The sequence below is a fragment of the Equus caballus genome, chromosome 14, assembly GCF_041296265.1.
Source record: "Equus caballus isolate H_3958 breed thoroughbred chromosome 14, TB-T2T, whole genome shotgun sequence".
In the NCBI taxonomy this organism is placed as follows: domain Eukaryota; kingdom Metazoa; phylum Chordata; class Mammalia; order Perissodactyla; family Equidae; genus Equus; species Equus caballus.
This window is the reverse complement of record NC_091697.1, coordinates 56,789,425-56,807,775: the sequence shown is the minus strand read 5'-3', so window position 1 is coordinate 56,807,775 and position 18,351 is coordinate 56,789,425. Positions and strand designations below refer to the sequence as shown.

Here is an 18,351-nt window from a genome sequence, read left to right as displayed (position 1 = left end):
TTTCCTCAGTGCTAGTTTCTAATACATTAAACATTGATAGAGATGACTTATGTAAACTAAAGCTCTCTGGGTCTGGTCCTTAATAATTTTAAAAGTGTAAAGGTGGTCTGAGCCCAGAAAACTTGAGAAGGGCTGATTTACACTAATGGTTCATTTCCTGAGACTGAGAATTGGGCTCATCTCTGATATATGTGACCATGTGTCGAGTGGATATGTGAACAAAATTGAGATTATGTTAAAAAGGAAGAGGGTTACTGGTTGCTGGGCAGGCATCCCATATGCTCAGTTAGTGTGTTACATTCAATTCCATGGAATAAAATATGTGCGGTTGCCTTAATAGTCAAGATACCTCAGTCTAAAGTAAAAGTTTTGGTGTCTTTTAATTATAAATTTAATTTATATTGATATCAATTCCATTAATTTTTCTTATGGGATTTTTGAGTACGGTGTTCGATCCTAGTTTCTTTCACGTAAGATCCAAATACTTTCTTTAATTCAATCTTTGAAGAGTACATTTAAAACTTTGGGTAATAATATAAATTAATATTGATAAACATTTAAATGCTACATATTCTGTGTATGTTAAACTCAGGTTTTATATGAAATCTTAGAATATCTTCTGCTGTAAAAAATGATTTTCAAGGTTTGTGATTTATCCCATTCCCTTCTCTAATTATTAGAGATTCCTGGGTACCCCGTCATAGAATATATTTGTGACCAGGGCATCTTGTAATAGAACATTTTGGTATTTTATGCTTTGCTTTGTTACTCACCCTGAGGCTGTTTGGGTAACATATTTAAGAGAAATCAAATTGGTTACTTCTTAAGCAGTGTGCCTCAAACTTTAATGTGCATATGCGATCGCCTAAGCTTCTTGTTAAAGTGCAGAAGTGATTCAGTAGTTTGAGGTAGGATCTGAGATTCTGTATTTCTAACAAACTCCCATGTGATGCTGTGTTTGGTCCTTGGACAAAACTGAATAGCAAGGCTTTAAATAACCTAGAGCAGAAGGAGAAAGATCTGAATCCTATCAATATAAGCTGAATGTACCTGCCTTTTCTCCTTTTGTCTCTCAAACAGGTAATAGTTCTGAGATTGGGCTTCTGCAGTTATAAGCCTTATATACAAGAAAGGGGGCAAAATGAGGGCAGATTTGTAAGATTCATAAATGAGTTAATAGTGGTAACCTTTGATCTTGCCATTAAATTTCTTTAGTGTTTTATTTTCTATATTGTAGTTGTTGGACAATATAAGTTGGATTTGTTCTTTATTCTGTGTTTTAACTGCTTTCTCTGAGTATCAGAGGAAGTGGAAAACTTAATTTGAATACGTGGTTTTACAGCTCTTCTCTTTAATTTACTTGCAGGCATTGATCAATATGACAGAGATAGCATCATAAATGACTTTAAGAATGGGACGTGCAAACTTCTTGTGGCTACCTCTGTTGCTGCCCGAGGTCTAGATGTGAAACATCTGATTCTTGTAGTAAATTACAGCTGCCCCAACCATTATGAGGATTATGTGCACAGAGCAGGACGGACTGGAAGAGCAGGCAACAAAGTAAAAAGAATTTTTCAAAAAGAACTTTTTAAAAGTTGATTTCTATTTTATTAAAATATATGTGTTTCTTTGGGATTTTAAGGAATAGGTAATAGGAGTTTTGAGGACATTTTGAAAATCCTTAATCATCAGAGTGTGGGGAATAGTTGATGTTCGTCATTTATATACATATACCTGTCTGAGTATTGTTAAAATTATCAGATATGTAGCTGTTCTCTGTAGGCAGAGAGTGTTAACCATTTGTGTCCCATTGTAGGTTTTTTCCCCCCACCTAAAAATTTTTATATACATATATACATGCACATAGTTTGGGATCTTTCATTACTGTTTTTAAAAATGTTGGATCATAAAATATACTCATACCATGCCTATCACCCCTGTGCTCTCTCCTTCCTCCGTCTCCTAATACACATATATATTACTTGCTTTTTTGATTCACCTGTGTATAGATTTGTATTTAACTGTTTTTGAAGGCAGCAGAATATTCTGTTGTTGGAAACATTGGTGATGATATATTTGATATTCCACCCCTGGACATTTCTGCATACTGAAGCAATAATATTAATAGCAGTAGGTTATATTTATGGAGTACTTATTAAATGCCAGGTACCAAGTCATCCTCACAACTTCCCTTTGAGGTGGATGTTACCCTGATTAATAGATGAGAAAAGTCGAGGCACGTAGAAGTTAAGTTACTTTCCAGAGATTCCTGAAATAAAATATTAAACCATGTTTTAAAATTTGTACACTAGTAGGGGCAGTGTTTTGTGAAGATGGTAATCTGATTATGGTTTGCTATTCCTCTACGTCCAACTCCAGTCTTTCTCTTGCCTGAATCAAAAAGCTGCCGGGGGCATGTGAACCCTAAAGCTTTAGAGAATTCCAGATGGGTAATGTAGCTGACTTCATTTTTGCATATAAAAACACTTTATATATACATACATATATATACACACATACATGTTTTTATCTCTTTTATTGGGTTTAAAAAATATATGGAAAGCTACATCCTAGGAATTTAATATGAGTTTGCTGGGGTAGAGTGGTACAGTAGTGAAGGAAGGGAATGCAAGCCAAAAAGGGAAAAATAAAATACTATATTAAAGAAAGTTAATACCTATGATAATGCAGTTGTGCATTTATGTAAAATCACATATGTTTCTGCTTATGCATAGAGAAATTAAAACTTTCTATTTGCTTATTTTTTTTCATTTCTTTCAGCTTTATTGAGGTATAATTGACACATTACGTTGTATAAATTTAAGGAGTACAACATGTTGATTTGATACATTTATAAATTTCAAAATGATTACCACCATAGTATTAGCCACCACCTCCATCCCATCACATAGTTACCATTTCTTTTTTATGGTGAGAATATTTAAGATCTGTTCTCTTAGTAACATTCAGATATATGACACAGTATTATTAGCTGTAATCGCCATGCTGTTCATTAGGTCCCCAAACTTGTTTGCTTATTTTATTTTTAAATATTAAACTTGGATATTTCACTTTGAGCCATTAAACAATTTAGTAGGACTTTTTTTATGGTCTTTAAAATTCTTTAGTAACAAAGTCAGTCTTAAGAGGATTTATTAGGTGGTTCAGATTTTATTTTATTTGTGATCTAAGTAGGATTCATCTTGTTAGTGTCTAATAGTTCTACTTTTTCATCATTCTGTAGGGTTATGCGTACACTTTTATCACAGAAGATCAAGCTCGCTATGCTGGGGACATAATTAAAGCTCTTGAGTTGTCAGGGACTGCAGTGCCTCCTGATCTAGAGAAACTTTGGAGTGATTTCAAAGATCAACAGAAAGCTGTGAGTTTTTTAACTCCTGTTATTTTTATGCAAATCATTCTTGTGTTCTAAACTGAATATTTAATACTTATAGATCTTGATAGGATTATTTTCATTTATCTCTTTAGAGAAGGCAGGGGGGTGGGGGCAGGAAGGAGTGAGAAAATCCTCCCATTTACTTTAACTTAGTATTCTGAGTAGTCTGCCTAGTCATTTTTTCTCACATGCTAAATGAAGTGTTTGTTACATTGGCATACACCCCCTTGAAAAATATTTAATTGCTGTAAATTCCTGAACATTAAAGTTTTTTAGCATGAAATTAACTTTTTTGTTTTTCCTTGAAAGGAAGGGAAAATAATTAAAAAGAGTAGTGGGTTCTCTGGTAAGGGATTCAAGTTTGATGAAACAGAACAAGCTTTGGCTAATGAGAGGAAGAAGTTACAAAAAGCAGCTCTTGGTCTGCAAGATTCAGATGATGAGGATGCTGCCGTCGATGTAAGTATTGTTGTTCTAAGCCTCATTCTTGCCAGTTGAAGCAGTTATTCTTTTGTACTAGAAGTCTTGCCATAGGCTTATTGAGATAGCCAATTACTAGAACATTTTTGGTGTGTATGCTTCCCAACCCTTTTCTGTGTGTGTGTGTGTGTGTGTGTGTGTCTGTGTATTCACATATGCTCATTTTTCATAAAAATGAGATCATAGTGCTTTATAACCTTCTTTACAACAACAGTCTTATGTTAAAATCTTCCCATTTTAGTAAATTCACTCAGATTATTCTTGATGGCTACATAGTATTTTTTTATATGGATGTTCCACAGTTTAGTGAATCAGACCCCTATTTTTGAATACGTGGGTTGTTTTTATATGTTCGTCATTTGGAATATACTTCATTGTATAGTAACTGTACTTCATTGCTCATCCTTGTGCATTTAAAGTTTGCACATTCATCAGATTAAGTCTTGAGGATGAGTGTATAAATGGAATTGCTAGGCCAAAGGGTATATCTGATTTGTCTTAAAACATTGTCAGATTGTCCTCCAGCAAGATGAGTATGCCACTTTGCACTCACCATAGTGGTGTGTAAGAATGGCCCCCCTTATCTTTAACAACATTTGTACTGACATTGTTTTTTATCATTTTAAATTGAATTGTTATTACAGAACATCCTTATTAATAATAGTCAACATTTTTTGAGTGCTACTAAGTGTCATGCACTGTGTCAAGTGCTTTACAGGGATTATTTCACTTACTTCCTCACAGTAACCATACAGAGTAGATACTCAGAGTATTTCCATTTTACGAGTGAGGAGACTGAAGCTTAGAAGTAATAACCTTTTCATATTTACACAGCTATTATATGTATATATATGTATATATATATAGCTGGGACCTATATCCATTTCATTCTTACTTCAAAGCCCAAATTCTTAGCTTATGGCATTATTTGTGACCCACTGAAGAGGGACCCTGAGGCCTCAGCTAGTTGAGCGTTTCACAGAGTCTTCTTCTTTGGAACCAAAACCTCAGGAGCTTGAGCTTTAGAGGAGGATGTTTTCATTATAATATAAATGTGGAAAATCTGCCTGGTATATACCACTAGTAGTGGTATTAGCATATCAGAGGATTGAAAAGTTCTTAATTAAAGAAGTTTGTTTGACTTTGTTTAACCCAGAACTCCTCACACATATTTAATCTTTGATTATAGAACATTTTCTAATGTACCCTATTAAAACCTTAGCTCAGAACACAATTTTTGAAATTTAATTGATCTTGAATTTAATCTGATCTTGTCATTTGAGGAAATTGAGGACCTGGAAAAAAGTATTTGGTCCACGACCATACTAGCTGTTAAGCACAGCCAGGACCAGAACCCAGGTTTCCTGGTGACCCTAGGCCATTTCCTTCTAGTATGCCATATTGGCTTAAAATTCAATTAAGTCGTTTTAGTTATCTGTTATGATGTAACAGATCAATCCAAAACTTAGTAGTTAAAACAGTGAACATTTATTATCTCACAGTTTCTGAGGGTCAGGAAATCAGGAGCAGTTTAGCCAGGTAGTTCTGGCTTGCGGTCTTGTGAGGTTGCCTGAGGCTGCAGTCATCTGAAGGCTTGACTGATGCAGGACCATCTTCCAAGGTGGCTCGCTCACTTTGATGTTGGAAAGATGCCTCTTTTCTTTACTACTCTGCCTGTGTGTCCTCACAGCATGGCAGCTGTCTTCCCCCAGAGCCAGTGATCCGAGAGAGTAGAGGAAGCCTTACTGCCTTTTATGACTATTCTTTGAAGTCACACACCGCCTCTTTCACTTTATCTGTTAGAAGCAAAAGTCACTAAGTTCAGCCCACACTCAAGGAGAGTCTCTGCCTCTTGAAGGGGAGAGTATTAAAAAATTTGTGGTCTTGTTTTAAGCCACCTCAGGTTTTTGACGTTACTTTAAACATTTTTTCAAATTTCGTAATGAAATATGTTGATTTTTTCTCTGGTTATTAAAATAATATATAATTTTTCATAAAAATTAGAACAATTCCGAAGTGAATAAAGTCAGAAGTAAAGTAACTCCTCTCAACTAGCACCATACACATTTCCTATTCCTGATTTTAAGCATTTGTTTTGGATTTTAATGCTGTCTATGCTGGTTAATTTAAAACAGTTTTGCTCAATTAAATGTTAAATTTAAAAGTAGTTGATAACTAAAACCCCTTATTAGATAGATGTGTCTCTTTCAGTAAAAGGACTTTTTAAATTAACTTAATTTTAAACCCTGAAGCAAGCTTTTCTCTGCATTTGAGATTTAGAAGGTAAACCTAATCTGAGTATATGAAAGGATTTGCATCTCTTTAGTTGGCAATGTCAGTAGTCATTGTTGGGCAAAAGGCATCTTTAAAGGAAATGCAAATAGTTTATGAGGTAGATGTGCTAACCTGAGGATTATGTGGTGGCACTAGGACTCATGTAACTCCTGGAGAACTATGGCTTTTCTGCACTGCTCTTGCTTTGATGGGGAAACCAACCTTCATTTCTTTCCTTTCTTGGTTCAAAGGAATAAAACAGTAAAGCCTTCTTTTCTGATTCTCTTACCCAGTTTTTTGGGCAAATCCAATTGCGTTTTAGGAGTTAGGAAGAATTTTTGGAGCGTTGCCTTAGGAACATGTTGTACCATTCCCCCTCGGAATCATTGACTTTTTTTAGTTGTCCACTGGCCTGAGTTATTGCCCTTCTTCCAGCCTCTTTCATTGCAGTGTAATTTGGCCTCAAGGCCTGAGCCCTGGAGCAGTTTAGCTGCATCATATTGGCTGCTTTGTCTTGACAGCACATGTTTCTCATTTGCTTAACTGGGATGTATTTTCTGGGCCTCTCAGGAGTCTCCTTAAGTGGTTCTTGCAGCATTGTATCTCTATTTTTCACCGTAGACAACTGATTTTTCGAAATGAAATGTGTCACTCTTAGCAAATAGCTGGTATATTTTCCTCTTGATCTTTGTGGTTGAATTAACATGGATGTAACTGTCTGATTCTAGTCTTTTGGTAGAAATAGTCTGTACTAGATATACCTAAATTGGTATTTTTAATCTGATTTTTACTAATCCTTTTTTTCTTGTTTAGATTGATGAGCAAATTGAAAGCATGTTTAATTCAAAGAAGAGAGTGAAGGATATGGCTGCTCCTGGAACGTCTAGTGTACCTGCTCCAACTGCAGGAAATGCTGAGAAATTAGAAATTGCTAAGAGATTGGCTCTTAGAATCAACGCTCAGAAGAATTTGGGCATTGAATCTCAGGTATTAAGTAATTTGTTCCGAGTCTTAGTCAATACTTTTTATAAATTCTTTGATTTAAATGCTTTTCAGGAATTATGTCTGCACAAGTGAACAGGTTGTCCCAGACGTTGAGTTAGAGTTTAACATTATTCTGAATACACAATTCTTTGATTGTTGCCTTTCTCGTGTGGTTAGCTGAGGACTTAATGCCTATTCTGGAAGGCCTAACTGTTGGGCATGTTAGTCATGGAGAGTTTTAGAAAATAGTATTCTGATTGATCTTCCCAAAATCTTAAGAAAATTTTTTTCTCTCTTCGTTTTTATTGGGTGGGTTATTGGGCACACAAACAATTCCTTGGAAATACAAATATCCAGCTACATAACTCAGACTAACATAAGTTTTAACAGTGGAAACGTGTTAAATATTTCACATGCCGTCTTACTCTTGGGAGCTTTTTTTGTTAACTTAGTTTTTAACTAAGGGTAAATTTTCGTAGCATTCCCAAAGAATAGTTTGTTAATTTTGACAGTGTTTTGCAGATTTTGAGAGTTTGGGGACCTGCAGAGCCCTCTGTCTAGTAGGCTGTGGAGTTTCAGGTCTGTAGCACCCAAGCTGGGATGACCAAGCAAGAAAGTAATGGAGTGACGCAGTGAGGCAGCCACAGTTAGGGTTTGGAGCCTCAGGTCTCTGCATCTGTTTTGTTTAGTCATGAGTAATAAAGTGTTTATTGTATTCAAGCCTGTACCTCCTCTGACAACAGGGATTGCCGAACTGAATCTGATATTCTCTAGGATTATTACTGCTAATACCTCTTTATTAGGGAAATCAAATAGCTGTAACTTTTCAGTGTTGTTGGAAAAGCTTGAGGTGTGTGTCATGTATTACCCACAGAATTCTGTCTACCTTAGGCACATGGTAAAATTAAGTTCAAATTTTAAAAGCAGGTTTTGAGTAAGTCATTTACTATCATTTATTGAAGGTTGGGTTGGGCCATGGTGGGAGGGGGTGCTCAGTGGTGGTAGTGGACAAAGATTCTAATTCAGAGGAAACTCTTAGGAGCCACAAAGCATATAAACGATTTTAGAAATATACTATGTTTCATATCAAGAGTTGCCTCGTTATCTATGATCTAGTAGAATTTTTAATATAAAGTTGAGTGTTCTTTAGTTTTCTCGTCAAAGTAAGGGAGATACATTAAAGTATCAGTTATAAATATATACTGCAAAATTGCGCATATGGGTAGGACTCTGCATTAGAAAGATGCTTTTAGTCAGTGACTTTCCAGAGAATAATTTGTCATGGTGTCTCAGATCTTGTCTCTGCCCTCATCTGAGATTTGACTGTAGGTCTTCTTTAACTGCAGGATGTGATGCAACAGGCCACCAATGCAATTCTCAGAGGTGGCACCATCCTGGCTCCCACTGTCTCTGCAAAAACCATTGCAGAACAGCTTGCTGAGAAGATCAATGCCAAGCTCAATTATGTGCCTTTGGAGAAACAAGAAGAGGAGAGACAGGATGGTGGACAGAATGAATCTTTTAAGAGATATGAGGAAGAATTAGAAATCAATGACTTCCCACAGGCAAGTAACAGGTTTAAATGTTCTTTTTGCTTGAGGAAGATTGTCACTGAGCTAACCTCTGTGCCAGTCTTCCTCTATTTTATGAGATCCTGTCACAGCGTGGCTTGACAAGAGGTGCTAGGTCCATCCCTGGGATCTGAACCTGCGAACCCTGGGCTGCTGAAGCAGTGTGTGTGAACTTAACCACTACACCACTGGGCTGGTCCTCCAAGTTTTTAAAATTCTGTTATAAAATGATTTTTTCCCCCATCCTTTCTTTCCTAGACTGCCAGGTGGAAAGTTACTTCTAAGGAAGCTCTGCAGAGAATCAGTGAATATTCTGAAGCCGCAATTACAATCAGAGGAACCTACTTCCCACCTGGCAAAGAACCCAAGGAAGGAGAGCGGAAAATTTACTTGGCAATAGAAAGTATGTACTATTGGTTCTGTTTCAATCTTGAGTTAGATCAAGGTTGATGTAATAGACACACAGAGAAAGTGAGGTTATTTCTAGTAAGGACTGAAAATAAGGAACACGTGTGAGAAAAAAATAGTTTCATATATCATTTGAGGTCTTTATAAGTTCAGTACATATACAAAGGCGAATGATCTGTTTTTGGGACTCTTTCAGTTTTGACAATTCAGGCACATTTGAAAATCAGTGTAAAAGAAAACATGTATTATAAGGACCTATCTGTTTATGCCTCTAGAAAGTAGAATGTTCTTGCCACAGTTTAGGTTAGAAAGTAAATCAACTATATTAGTCCGCTTCATGAATGTTTAAGCAAATATTGCCTCTGAAATCATGTTCATAAAAGTTCTTGCATACCTTAAAAAAATAACAAGAGGACAATTAATACCATAACTCTAAGGATATAAGTTATGCATTATCTAAGAGTGATCAGGTTTGTTTTTTAACCTTATTTCATACATTCATGAAGGAATTCACAAGGCAGTTTCCATTTTGATTTTTTCCAGTAAAGTGTTATTCCATTGCATTGTACACAACTTGCCTCCCTTCATTTATATTTAATCTGAACATCTCTATAGTAGACTTTTTTTTAAGTATAGACTAGCCAGGTCTATTTCATCTATTTAATGAACTAAATATTTGTTGAATACTGTTGTTGGAGCTGTGGAGAGGTTTACTCCATGTGTCATGTAAGCCCAGAGTTTGCATACCTAGTGCTTAGATGGCTGCAAAGGAGCTGCTCCTGCAATTTGTATAATCTCAGACATCAGTCTAGTACCTTGAGTCATACACAGCACTCTAACAAGGAACCTTACCTGATCCCACTTCATCACTTTGTAGCTCTTTACCTGCTTTGTTTTTCTTCACAGTACTCATCACATGGAAATTATAATATATTTCAACTTGTTCTTGTCTCCCCTGCTAGAGCTCTCTCAATGCAGTGACTTTGTCATCTGCTGTATCACCCATGCCTGGCACATGGTAGGCACTTGATAAATTTTCTCAATAACGCATCTGATTAAGCCTATAGCCACTTGTCTTCAGGACACAAAATATTATTTGACAGGCATATCCATTTGAGCTTTCTAAAGCAGCAGTGTCCAGTAGAACTCTCTTTGATGGCTATGGAGCACTTGAAGTATGGCCAGTGTGACCGAGAAACTTTAAATTTTATTTAATTTTTATTAATTTAAATAGTCACATGGGTGATGGCTACTGTATTGGATAGCTCAGCTTTAAAGTTTGTTGTTGGAAAGATCAATGGAAGGTATTTAGATCCACTGAAAGTATATTATAAATAAACTTTGTCACTAGTTAATTTTTTTCTTGTTATATTTTGGCATTCCTTTGATTTTTGTGAAGACTATATAATTTTAGGTAAGTTCCTTACTGAAATAAATATAAACTTAAATTTAATTATATATTAGGAATTATTTTTAGAATTTGATTTTTTCCTGGCCAAAACAAAGAGAATTTCACAAATGTGACAAAGTAAATTAGTACAGTCGTTGCTTGGTATTTGCTAGGGATTGGTTCTAGGACACACACACACACAGACAGACAGACAGACACACACACACACACACACACACACATACACATATACTCGCAGATATCAAAATCCATGGATGCTCAAGTCCCTATGTAAAATGGCATAGTATTTGCATATAACCTATGCACATCCTCTCATACTTGAAATCATCTCTAGATTACTTATAATGCCTAATGCAATGTAAATACCATGTAAGTGGTTGTTATACTGTATTGTTTAGGGAATAATGACAAGGATAAAAAAGTCTGTGCCTGTTCAGTACAGGTGCAGTGATCATAGGACTTTGAATCCACAGTTGGTTGAATCTGCAGATGTGGAACCCACGGATATGGAGGGCCTACCATACCGTGCCTATTTCATCACTTCTCTTTTAATTGGTGACCTCAAATTGTTTTTGTGTGGCTTTTTAGTAAAAAGACTACAAGAAGAGAAGCACATGTGCAGTGTGCACCCCATGTATACCGAAGGAGAAAGTGTTTTCTGGCCAGAAATGTTTGGTGGGGTCAGAGTAAGTTAAAACACTGAAAAATTCTGTTACCAAGATTCAGCTGTTTTTTGGTTTTTTTTTTTTAGTTTTATTTATTTTTTTGAGGAAGACTGGCCTAGAGCTAACATCCATGCCTATCTTGCTCTACTTTATATGTGAGATGCCTACCACAGCATGGTGTGCCAAGCAGTGCCAAACACCTGGGATCTGAACCGAACCCCTGGGCCGCCAAAGCAGAACGTGCGAACTTAACCACTAGGCCACCAGACCGGCCCCAAGATTCAGCTGTTCTTTTTCCCCTTTAATAAGCATTTGCCTCGTTCCTGTAAACTTGTGATTAGTTTCCAGAGTTCTCATAAAGTTGATTTTAACAGTTTTTGCAAATTTATTTGCTGCGTTTGTTGAGGGACAGGCTTTTGAGTTCCCTGCGCTGCCATTTTCACGTATGTCTCACTATTGGACTTTTTTAAGTTAGTGATCAGTTGTGGGAAAGGTGAAACTCAAACGCAAGCCTTTCTAGTTTCCATGTTGTCGCCATTCTCCCATTACTATACAGTAAAATTCATGCTTATTCTTAAATGGTGTACAAAGGATTGAGTCCTGAACTAGGCAAATTGCATTTTTTTGTTTGTGATTATGACTTTGAGAAACTGACTCATACCTATTTCTAGCCAGGTTTTTACATGGCACCATTTTATGTATCCAGAAAGACTTTCAGTCTGCCAGTGACTCACTGTGTTTCCAAATCATGTGACACTGTTCCTTATTGTGTAGTAAAATGGTGGTTGCTGGTACCTAGATCTTCAAGGAGAGAAAATTACATTGACATCTTTACATTCCATCTTACTTGGAGCTGGACAGCTCTCCCTTACTACTGTGTTTATTAGACCATGCAGGATGGAGACACAATGTCATCCAGTGGAATCTGATGATAAAACTTCTGGTATACGAAAAGTCAGCCTTTTATTCTCAGTTTGAATGTCGTGGGCATGATTTAAACAAAACTAATATTTTAAATGCCTGCCTTACAAAGAGGTAAATCAGAGACATGATTGTTTGCTTTGAAAAAGGATCCTCTATGTAATTTATTAATTTAAAGGTAATTATGCTTGTTTAGTATGGTATAATTAATGTATCAAAGGTCAATTTACATATGACTTTATCAGAACACATCTCCTGTGCTATCAAGTGAAGTGAGAAACCCACAGCTTCTGCTGACTTTTCCATCCACCTAAAATGGTTCTGGTCACTTCTCTCCACTGTCAACTTGTACTCAGGAAATAACGTGTAGTTTTTATAATCCAAGCAAGCTCCCCCCTCGACCCCTGCCCTGTAGAAAGATAACCTTGTCAAAAATTAATCTTGAGAATTCTAGGGACATAATGATGCTGAATAAGAGCTGGAGATTGGTAATTAAAGTGATCTAAAGCTTTGAGAATTTTCACTGATGATTAGATTTTTAAAAGATCTTTTAGTTTTTGAAACTCCAGCCAAATCACCTGAACACTAATAGGATGAAAACAGGTGTTGGAAGGAGCCTAGTGTCATCTGTTTTTAGTTCTGTAATTGGAGGGACCCCACTGCCTGGCTCCTTGGAGGCTCTGTGTGGCTCAGCAGCTCCAGGCCTCCCACCAGGCAGCGGGAAGGAGAACAGGAAGGACTTACATGCCTAGCCAGCCTGTATAATTTATAGCGTGTTTTTGCGACCCTCTCTTTTTACTAGTGGAGAATCCCTTAAAAGCAGCCAGAGTTGTTTTAAGGCCAATGAAAGGAAATGCCTCTTTTTCAGTGGCAGCTTATAAACATATGTAACCTATTACCTATAGAAGCTATATAAGTCAAAAATTTAAACTGGTCCAAATGGTCAGACTCTAACTAAAGTAGGAAAATTACTCTTCCACTTGGATCTATATGAGAGTGTCATTTTTCTTCTTTTTAAAACGGCACAGAATATCAACAAGCTTCACACCAGCTCACGTCAAGTAGCATATTTTTGTCCTGAATTTCATTTTGGTTATAATTTTCAGTCTGCCTTGTTTCTTGATTCTACCCTTGCCTTCGCTTTCATCCACCTCTCTTCCCTTCCAGCACCCACAGCTTTAAAATGTTGTGGTTGGTGGCTTGGTGGAAGTGTAGGACTCAGATATATTGCTATGACTTCACAGCCATCTTTCCTTCTTGTTGTTTAACCATTTCTTTTTCTTCTTCTTCCTTTTTCTCCTCTTCCTCCACTCCTCCTCTCCTCTCTCTGGGGTCAAAAAGTTATTCATATCTAATAAGGGGGAAAATTTTCTTATTTCTTGTGAATTGTTTTTCTCATTTGGTTTTCTTTTTTTTTTAGAGATTTTATTTTTTTCCTTTTTCTCCCCCAACCCCCCTGGTGCATAGTTGTATATTTTTTTTAATTGTGTGTCCTTCTAGTTGTGGCGTGTGGGTTGCCACCTCAGCATGGCTTGATGAGCAGTTCCATGTCTGCGCCTAGGATTTGAACTGGCGAAACCCTGGGCCACCGAAGCGGAGTGTGCGAACTTAACCACTCGGCCATGGGGCCGGCCCCTCATTTATTTTTCTTATATAAAATGATAAAAATGAAGTTCTTGGAGCTATCTCTGTGGCCAGGTGGTTAAGTTTGCGCGCCTCGCTTTGGCGGCCCAGGGTTTCACCGGTTTGGATCTTGGGCACTGGGCATGGACATGGCACTGCTCATCAGGCCATGTTGAGGTGGCATCCTACATGCCACAACTAGAAGGACCCACAACTGAAAAAAATATACAACTATATACTGGGGGCGTTTGGGGAGAAAAAGCAGAAAAAAAAATGAAGTTCTCTACATTGCAAACCCAGTTTTCCTTTTATTCTTGGACATTTCATTTCTAGTCCTTCATTATCTCTAATCCACTTCTTTGGTCCAGCTCTTTTCCTCTTATCAGTGTGCATTGTGGTACCTCTTTAAACTTACCTTCTCTCTGGCATTGTTCCCTGGCTTCAGATCCTTCTACACCTATCCTTGATGGCTGTCTAATTTCCATCTCTCCTCTACTTCTGGTCTGTATTTCCATCGCCCTTAATTGACATTTACAACTGGATATCCATGAACACCTCAACTACAGCAATCTCAGAATTGAATTTTCACCCACCATCTCTGCTCATAACACCTGTTCTTCCTCTGGGATTCAGTATCTTCTTTATTCTTACTTTCTTTACTTGCTACTCAACTTTAAGCATCTTAACTTTGTTCCTCTTCACTATCTACATCTAGTCAAAAAAAATCTTGTTCATTCTACCTTAAAAATGTGCTTTCATGGTGGTATGAACGCAATCGTGTGAGAGCACTGGGGAAAAAAACACTTAACTCGGCCTGAAGAACTTGGGAAAACTTCTTGGAAGAAATGATATTTAAAAGTTACTTGGGTAGACTACTTCCTACCTACTGATCCTGTTGTAATAGCTACAAGATCATAAAGAGCATGAACAAATTCTTTGTATAATGAATCTCCCACAGTATATCATACATGGTTGGGTGCTTAATGTTTTTGAATTAATAATTGTATGAATGAATGTCTCCAGCCTGCATCATCTTGGCTATCTTGCTATGTGCTTTCACGCTCTTTTTCAGCCACGCTAGACTTCTCTTACTTTTCAGTAATTAAGCATGCCTTTCTTAATCTGTGTCATTGCACATGTGATTCCTTTCACAAAATACTCTCCATGTCATCTCTCCTCCCTCAGTTTGGCTAGTCCTCTAAGACTTTGCTCAGATGACACCTTTCTGAAATATTTGCTGACTTTGAATGTCGAATAAATATTTGCTAAATAAATGAACTCAGGAAGTTATATTTCCCTTTAACTTTTTCTTACTGTCTTTTGGACAAATTACTAATCATCTTTTCTTTGCTCTTTTTAATCAACGTACCGAGAACTCTTAACACTACATGTAATGTGACTTCAGTGGTTATGTTCAAACTCTAAAAAAGTAATCAGAATGATAAGCAGCCATTATATAATGTAGATGATGTTCCACCGGGTATTGAAAAGCTATCTTGGCAGGCAGTACAATGTTCCTGAAAGTCACCTACAGTATTTCCTACTGGATCTCCATGACATGGATCAACATCCAGTGTAATTCTAGTAACACGAATATTTTCCACTCACTCACCAGGTGCCAATGAACTGGCTGTGCAGAAAGCAAAGGCTGAAATCACCAGGCTTATAAAAGAAGAACTGATCCGACTGGTGAGTGAAAACCTCAAGGACTTACTTATTTGTTTTAATAAATGTTTTATTGAACTATAATATAAATACAGAAAAGTACACATGATAAACATATAGCTCAATGAATTTTCAAAGTAAGCACACTGATGAGATCACTACTCAGATTAAGAAATACAGAATATTACCAGCATCCCAGAAGCCCCCCTCATGCCCCTCGTCACTATTTATCTCCCTTAAATGTAACAATATTGGACTTTTAACATCATAGATTAGTTTCACCTATTTTTGAACTCCATATAAGTGGAATCAAATGTTACTTTGAGGAAATCAATCCATGTTGTTGCATTTAGCAGTAATTTATTCTTTTTCATGGCTATATGGTATTTAATTGTGAATATACCACAGTTAATTTATCTATTGGACTTTGGGGTTATTTTAGTTTTTGGTTTTTATGAATAACGCTTCTTTGAACATTCTTCCATGTCTCTGTGGTACACATTAGTATCCTTTTCTCTTGGGCATGTACCTTGGAGTAACATTGTAATTATAGGGTATGTGTAGTTTAGCTTTAAGTTGCTATTGCTAAATAATTTTCCAAAGTGATTATACCAATTTATATTCCCTCCAGCAGTGTATGAAAATTCTAGTTTCTCTATATTTTTGCCAGTACAGGTGTTGTCAGAGTTTTTAAACTTAGGTAAGGATTTAATTTGATTTTAGAAAAAGCAACCTTTTATAGACCTCCTTTCCAAAGGAGGCAGACACATCCTTATGTCTTTAGTGCTAGTTAAAGCTTGTAAACTCTCCCTGCAATGTGTGCATTGAGATGAGGGCCCTTTGAAAGGAAACTTGATCCTCTAAGAATGTGTTTTTGAGAGTTTTTCTAAAATTCCCCTTACAGAACATTCTTTTGGGGGAATAAAAGGTTTAAAGAATAGAAGGTACACAAAACAAGAGGCAAGAAGAAAAACAACCTTTAAATCAAGTGCTTAAGACTATTGCACCAACGAGTGATAGAGAAAGAACCTTGATGCCACCACCATCGAGTTGGTTTAAAACAGTTATCAAGGCATAGTTGAATGTACACACAGATAAGATTAGTTGTTGGACAGAACTTCCTCAATATAATAATATTAACATTTTTTATTTTAAATATCTGATAGTTTTATAAGTTTGTAAAGGAAATTACCTTAACATATGTATTTTTTCTTTTTCTGACCATGTATCTTTTGTTTTCTATTGTAGCAAAATTCATACCAACCGACAAATAAAGGAAGATACAAAGTCTTATAAAACATCTGGAAAAAACTTTTTACCTGTACTGGTCTGTGATACATGTGGCAATTGTTGTCTGCAGTTTACAATGTATTGTAAATTAACATTTTTAAAATTCTATCTTGCTGATTTTTTTAAATATAAGGAACAAATATTTGCTAAAGAAATCTTCTTTCAGTAAGTACCCCAGAATTATCAGACTATATTTAAAGCAGGCCTGTTTTCAGAGTCCTTTAATATAAAGCTTACATATCAGTATTTTAAATATCTGAATAATATTCCAGAAGTTTAAAAAAATGGAAATATTTGGACTTTCTATTGAAGGTAATAAAGTACATAAGTTGCTAAGGGGCTGTTCACTTTATCCTCTTGCAATACAATTGTGATCATCTGCTCAGAAAAGGTAAAATTCTCTTTCTAATTTTGTGTCCCTCTCCTTGAGCTTAAATCTTACTTGACTTAGTGGAACAATATGAACTGGATTTAAGAATGTTATATAGAATTTTTACAAAATGGATTCAGAGGGTTTTTTTTCAATTTTTATCATCATAAATGGGCAATAGTTGGATTGCTTTTTGGTTTTGTAAAATTAAAGATTTGTAGTATAAAAGTTTTTCGCATTTCTTTACACTGCAAAGAGTTTTAGTATTTACTACTTTTAGGTTCCCCTCACAACCTCTATACCTAGCTACTGACTCTTTTTTAATCTTCCTTAAAGTGATTTGTAGCCTGTAAATATTAATATGATTCCTTCCTCCCTTGAAAGTGTTTGTTTATACATCTGTACATAGAAATACCCTACTAATTTTAATCTGAGTTTTCTTCAGGATTATTGAGTAGATAGATTGTGAATTTTCTTTCTTAAAAATTTTCAAGTATAATGGTACCCATGTTTTAGAGCTAGACTTAAGCAGCTCTCAGTGAAATTTAGTTCACAAGGAATCATAAATTAAATTTTTGATCCCTCAGATAAATTTCCTGAATATTCTAATTTAATTTGTTATAACTGAATCACCTAATATTCTTTTCAAGACTCTTTGGTGTATTAGAACTTCATATTGTTGTCACTTCTTGAAAAAAGAAACTTTTCAGGAATTTAATGATATATTTCTTAAAGTAAGAGAGACAGAAGTTCCTTTGAATATTCTTGAGAGTTTTTAAAAAAGAAAAAAATCAAAGCATACTATAGCTGTTAAAACAAATCATTTTAATAGAATATTAAGTGGTTAAAGTGACAAGGAATATCAATCATTATTTCTTCAGTATAAAGTTATCCTTACTGAAAAACTAAGATAATTGGCAAATATTCTTGGATCCCTCGCATATTCACTTCTTTCTTAGAGGAAGAAAACAGACAAAACACATGTAACAACAGAACCAAATAAACCATTTACTCTAAAATTCCAGGCCTCTTGGGCTCCTTTTTTCCCCTAATTTATTTATTTGCTTTTTTTTTTACGTAGCGATAGTTTGTTTCCTTTGGTAGAGTATGTGGCAGTCCCATATTGGTGACAACTGGTGCTCCCTTCAGCCTGCAGGATCACTTTAAGATTCAGTTTTACGTCATTTTAGCATTACTACCTTTACGTTTGTGTATCTAATTGTAATAAGCCACTGATAGTATTTTGTTCTAAAATGAAACACATTTCTCTGTTATTACATTTTTTTTAGTAT

The 18,351-nt window shown here is 35.9% G+C and overlaps 1 protein-coding gene across 2 annotated transcripts in view; it reads left to right on the top strand.

Moving 5' to 3' along the window:
• The window catches only part of DDX46 (DEAD-box helicase 46), a 60,547-nt gene extending 42,196 nt beyond the window's left edge, over nt 1–18,351 (top strand). Inside the window, 8 exon segments of one of the 2 annotated variants that reach the window (NM_001309276.2) lie at nt 1,367–1,560; nt 3,245–3,382; nt 3,707–3,856; nt 6,965–7,138; nt 8,482–8,700; nt 8,965–9,109; nt 15,350–15,423; nt 16,648–18,351. In NM_001309276.2, coding sequence (NP_001296205.1) covers nt 1,367–1,560; nt 3,245–3,382; nt 3,707–3,856; nt 6,965–7,138; nt 8,482–8,700; nt 8,965–9,109; nt 15,350–15,423; nt 16,648–16,695 — 1,142 coding nt within the window. In that variant the 3' untranslated portion in view covers nt 16,696–18,351. 2 annotated transcript variants of the gene reach the window in all.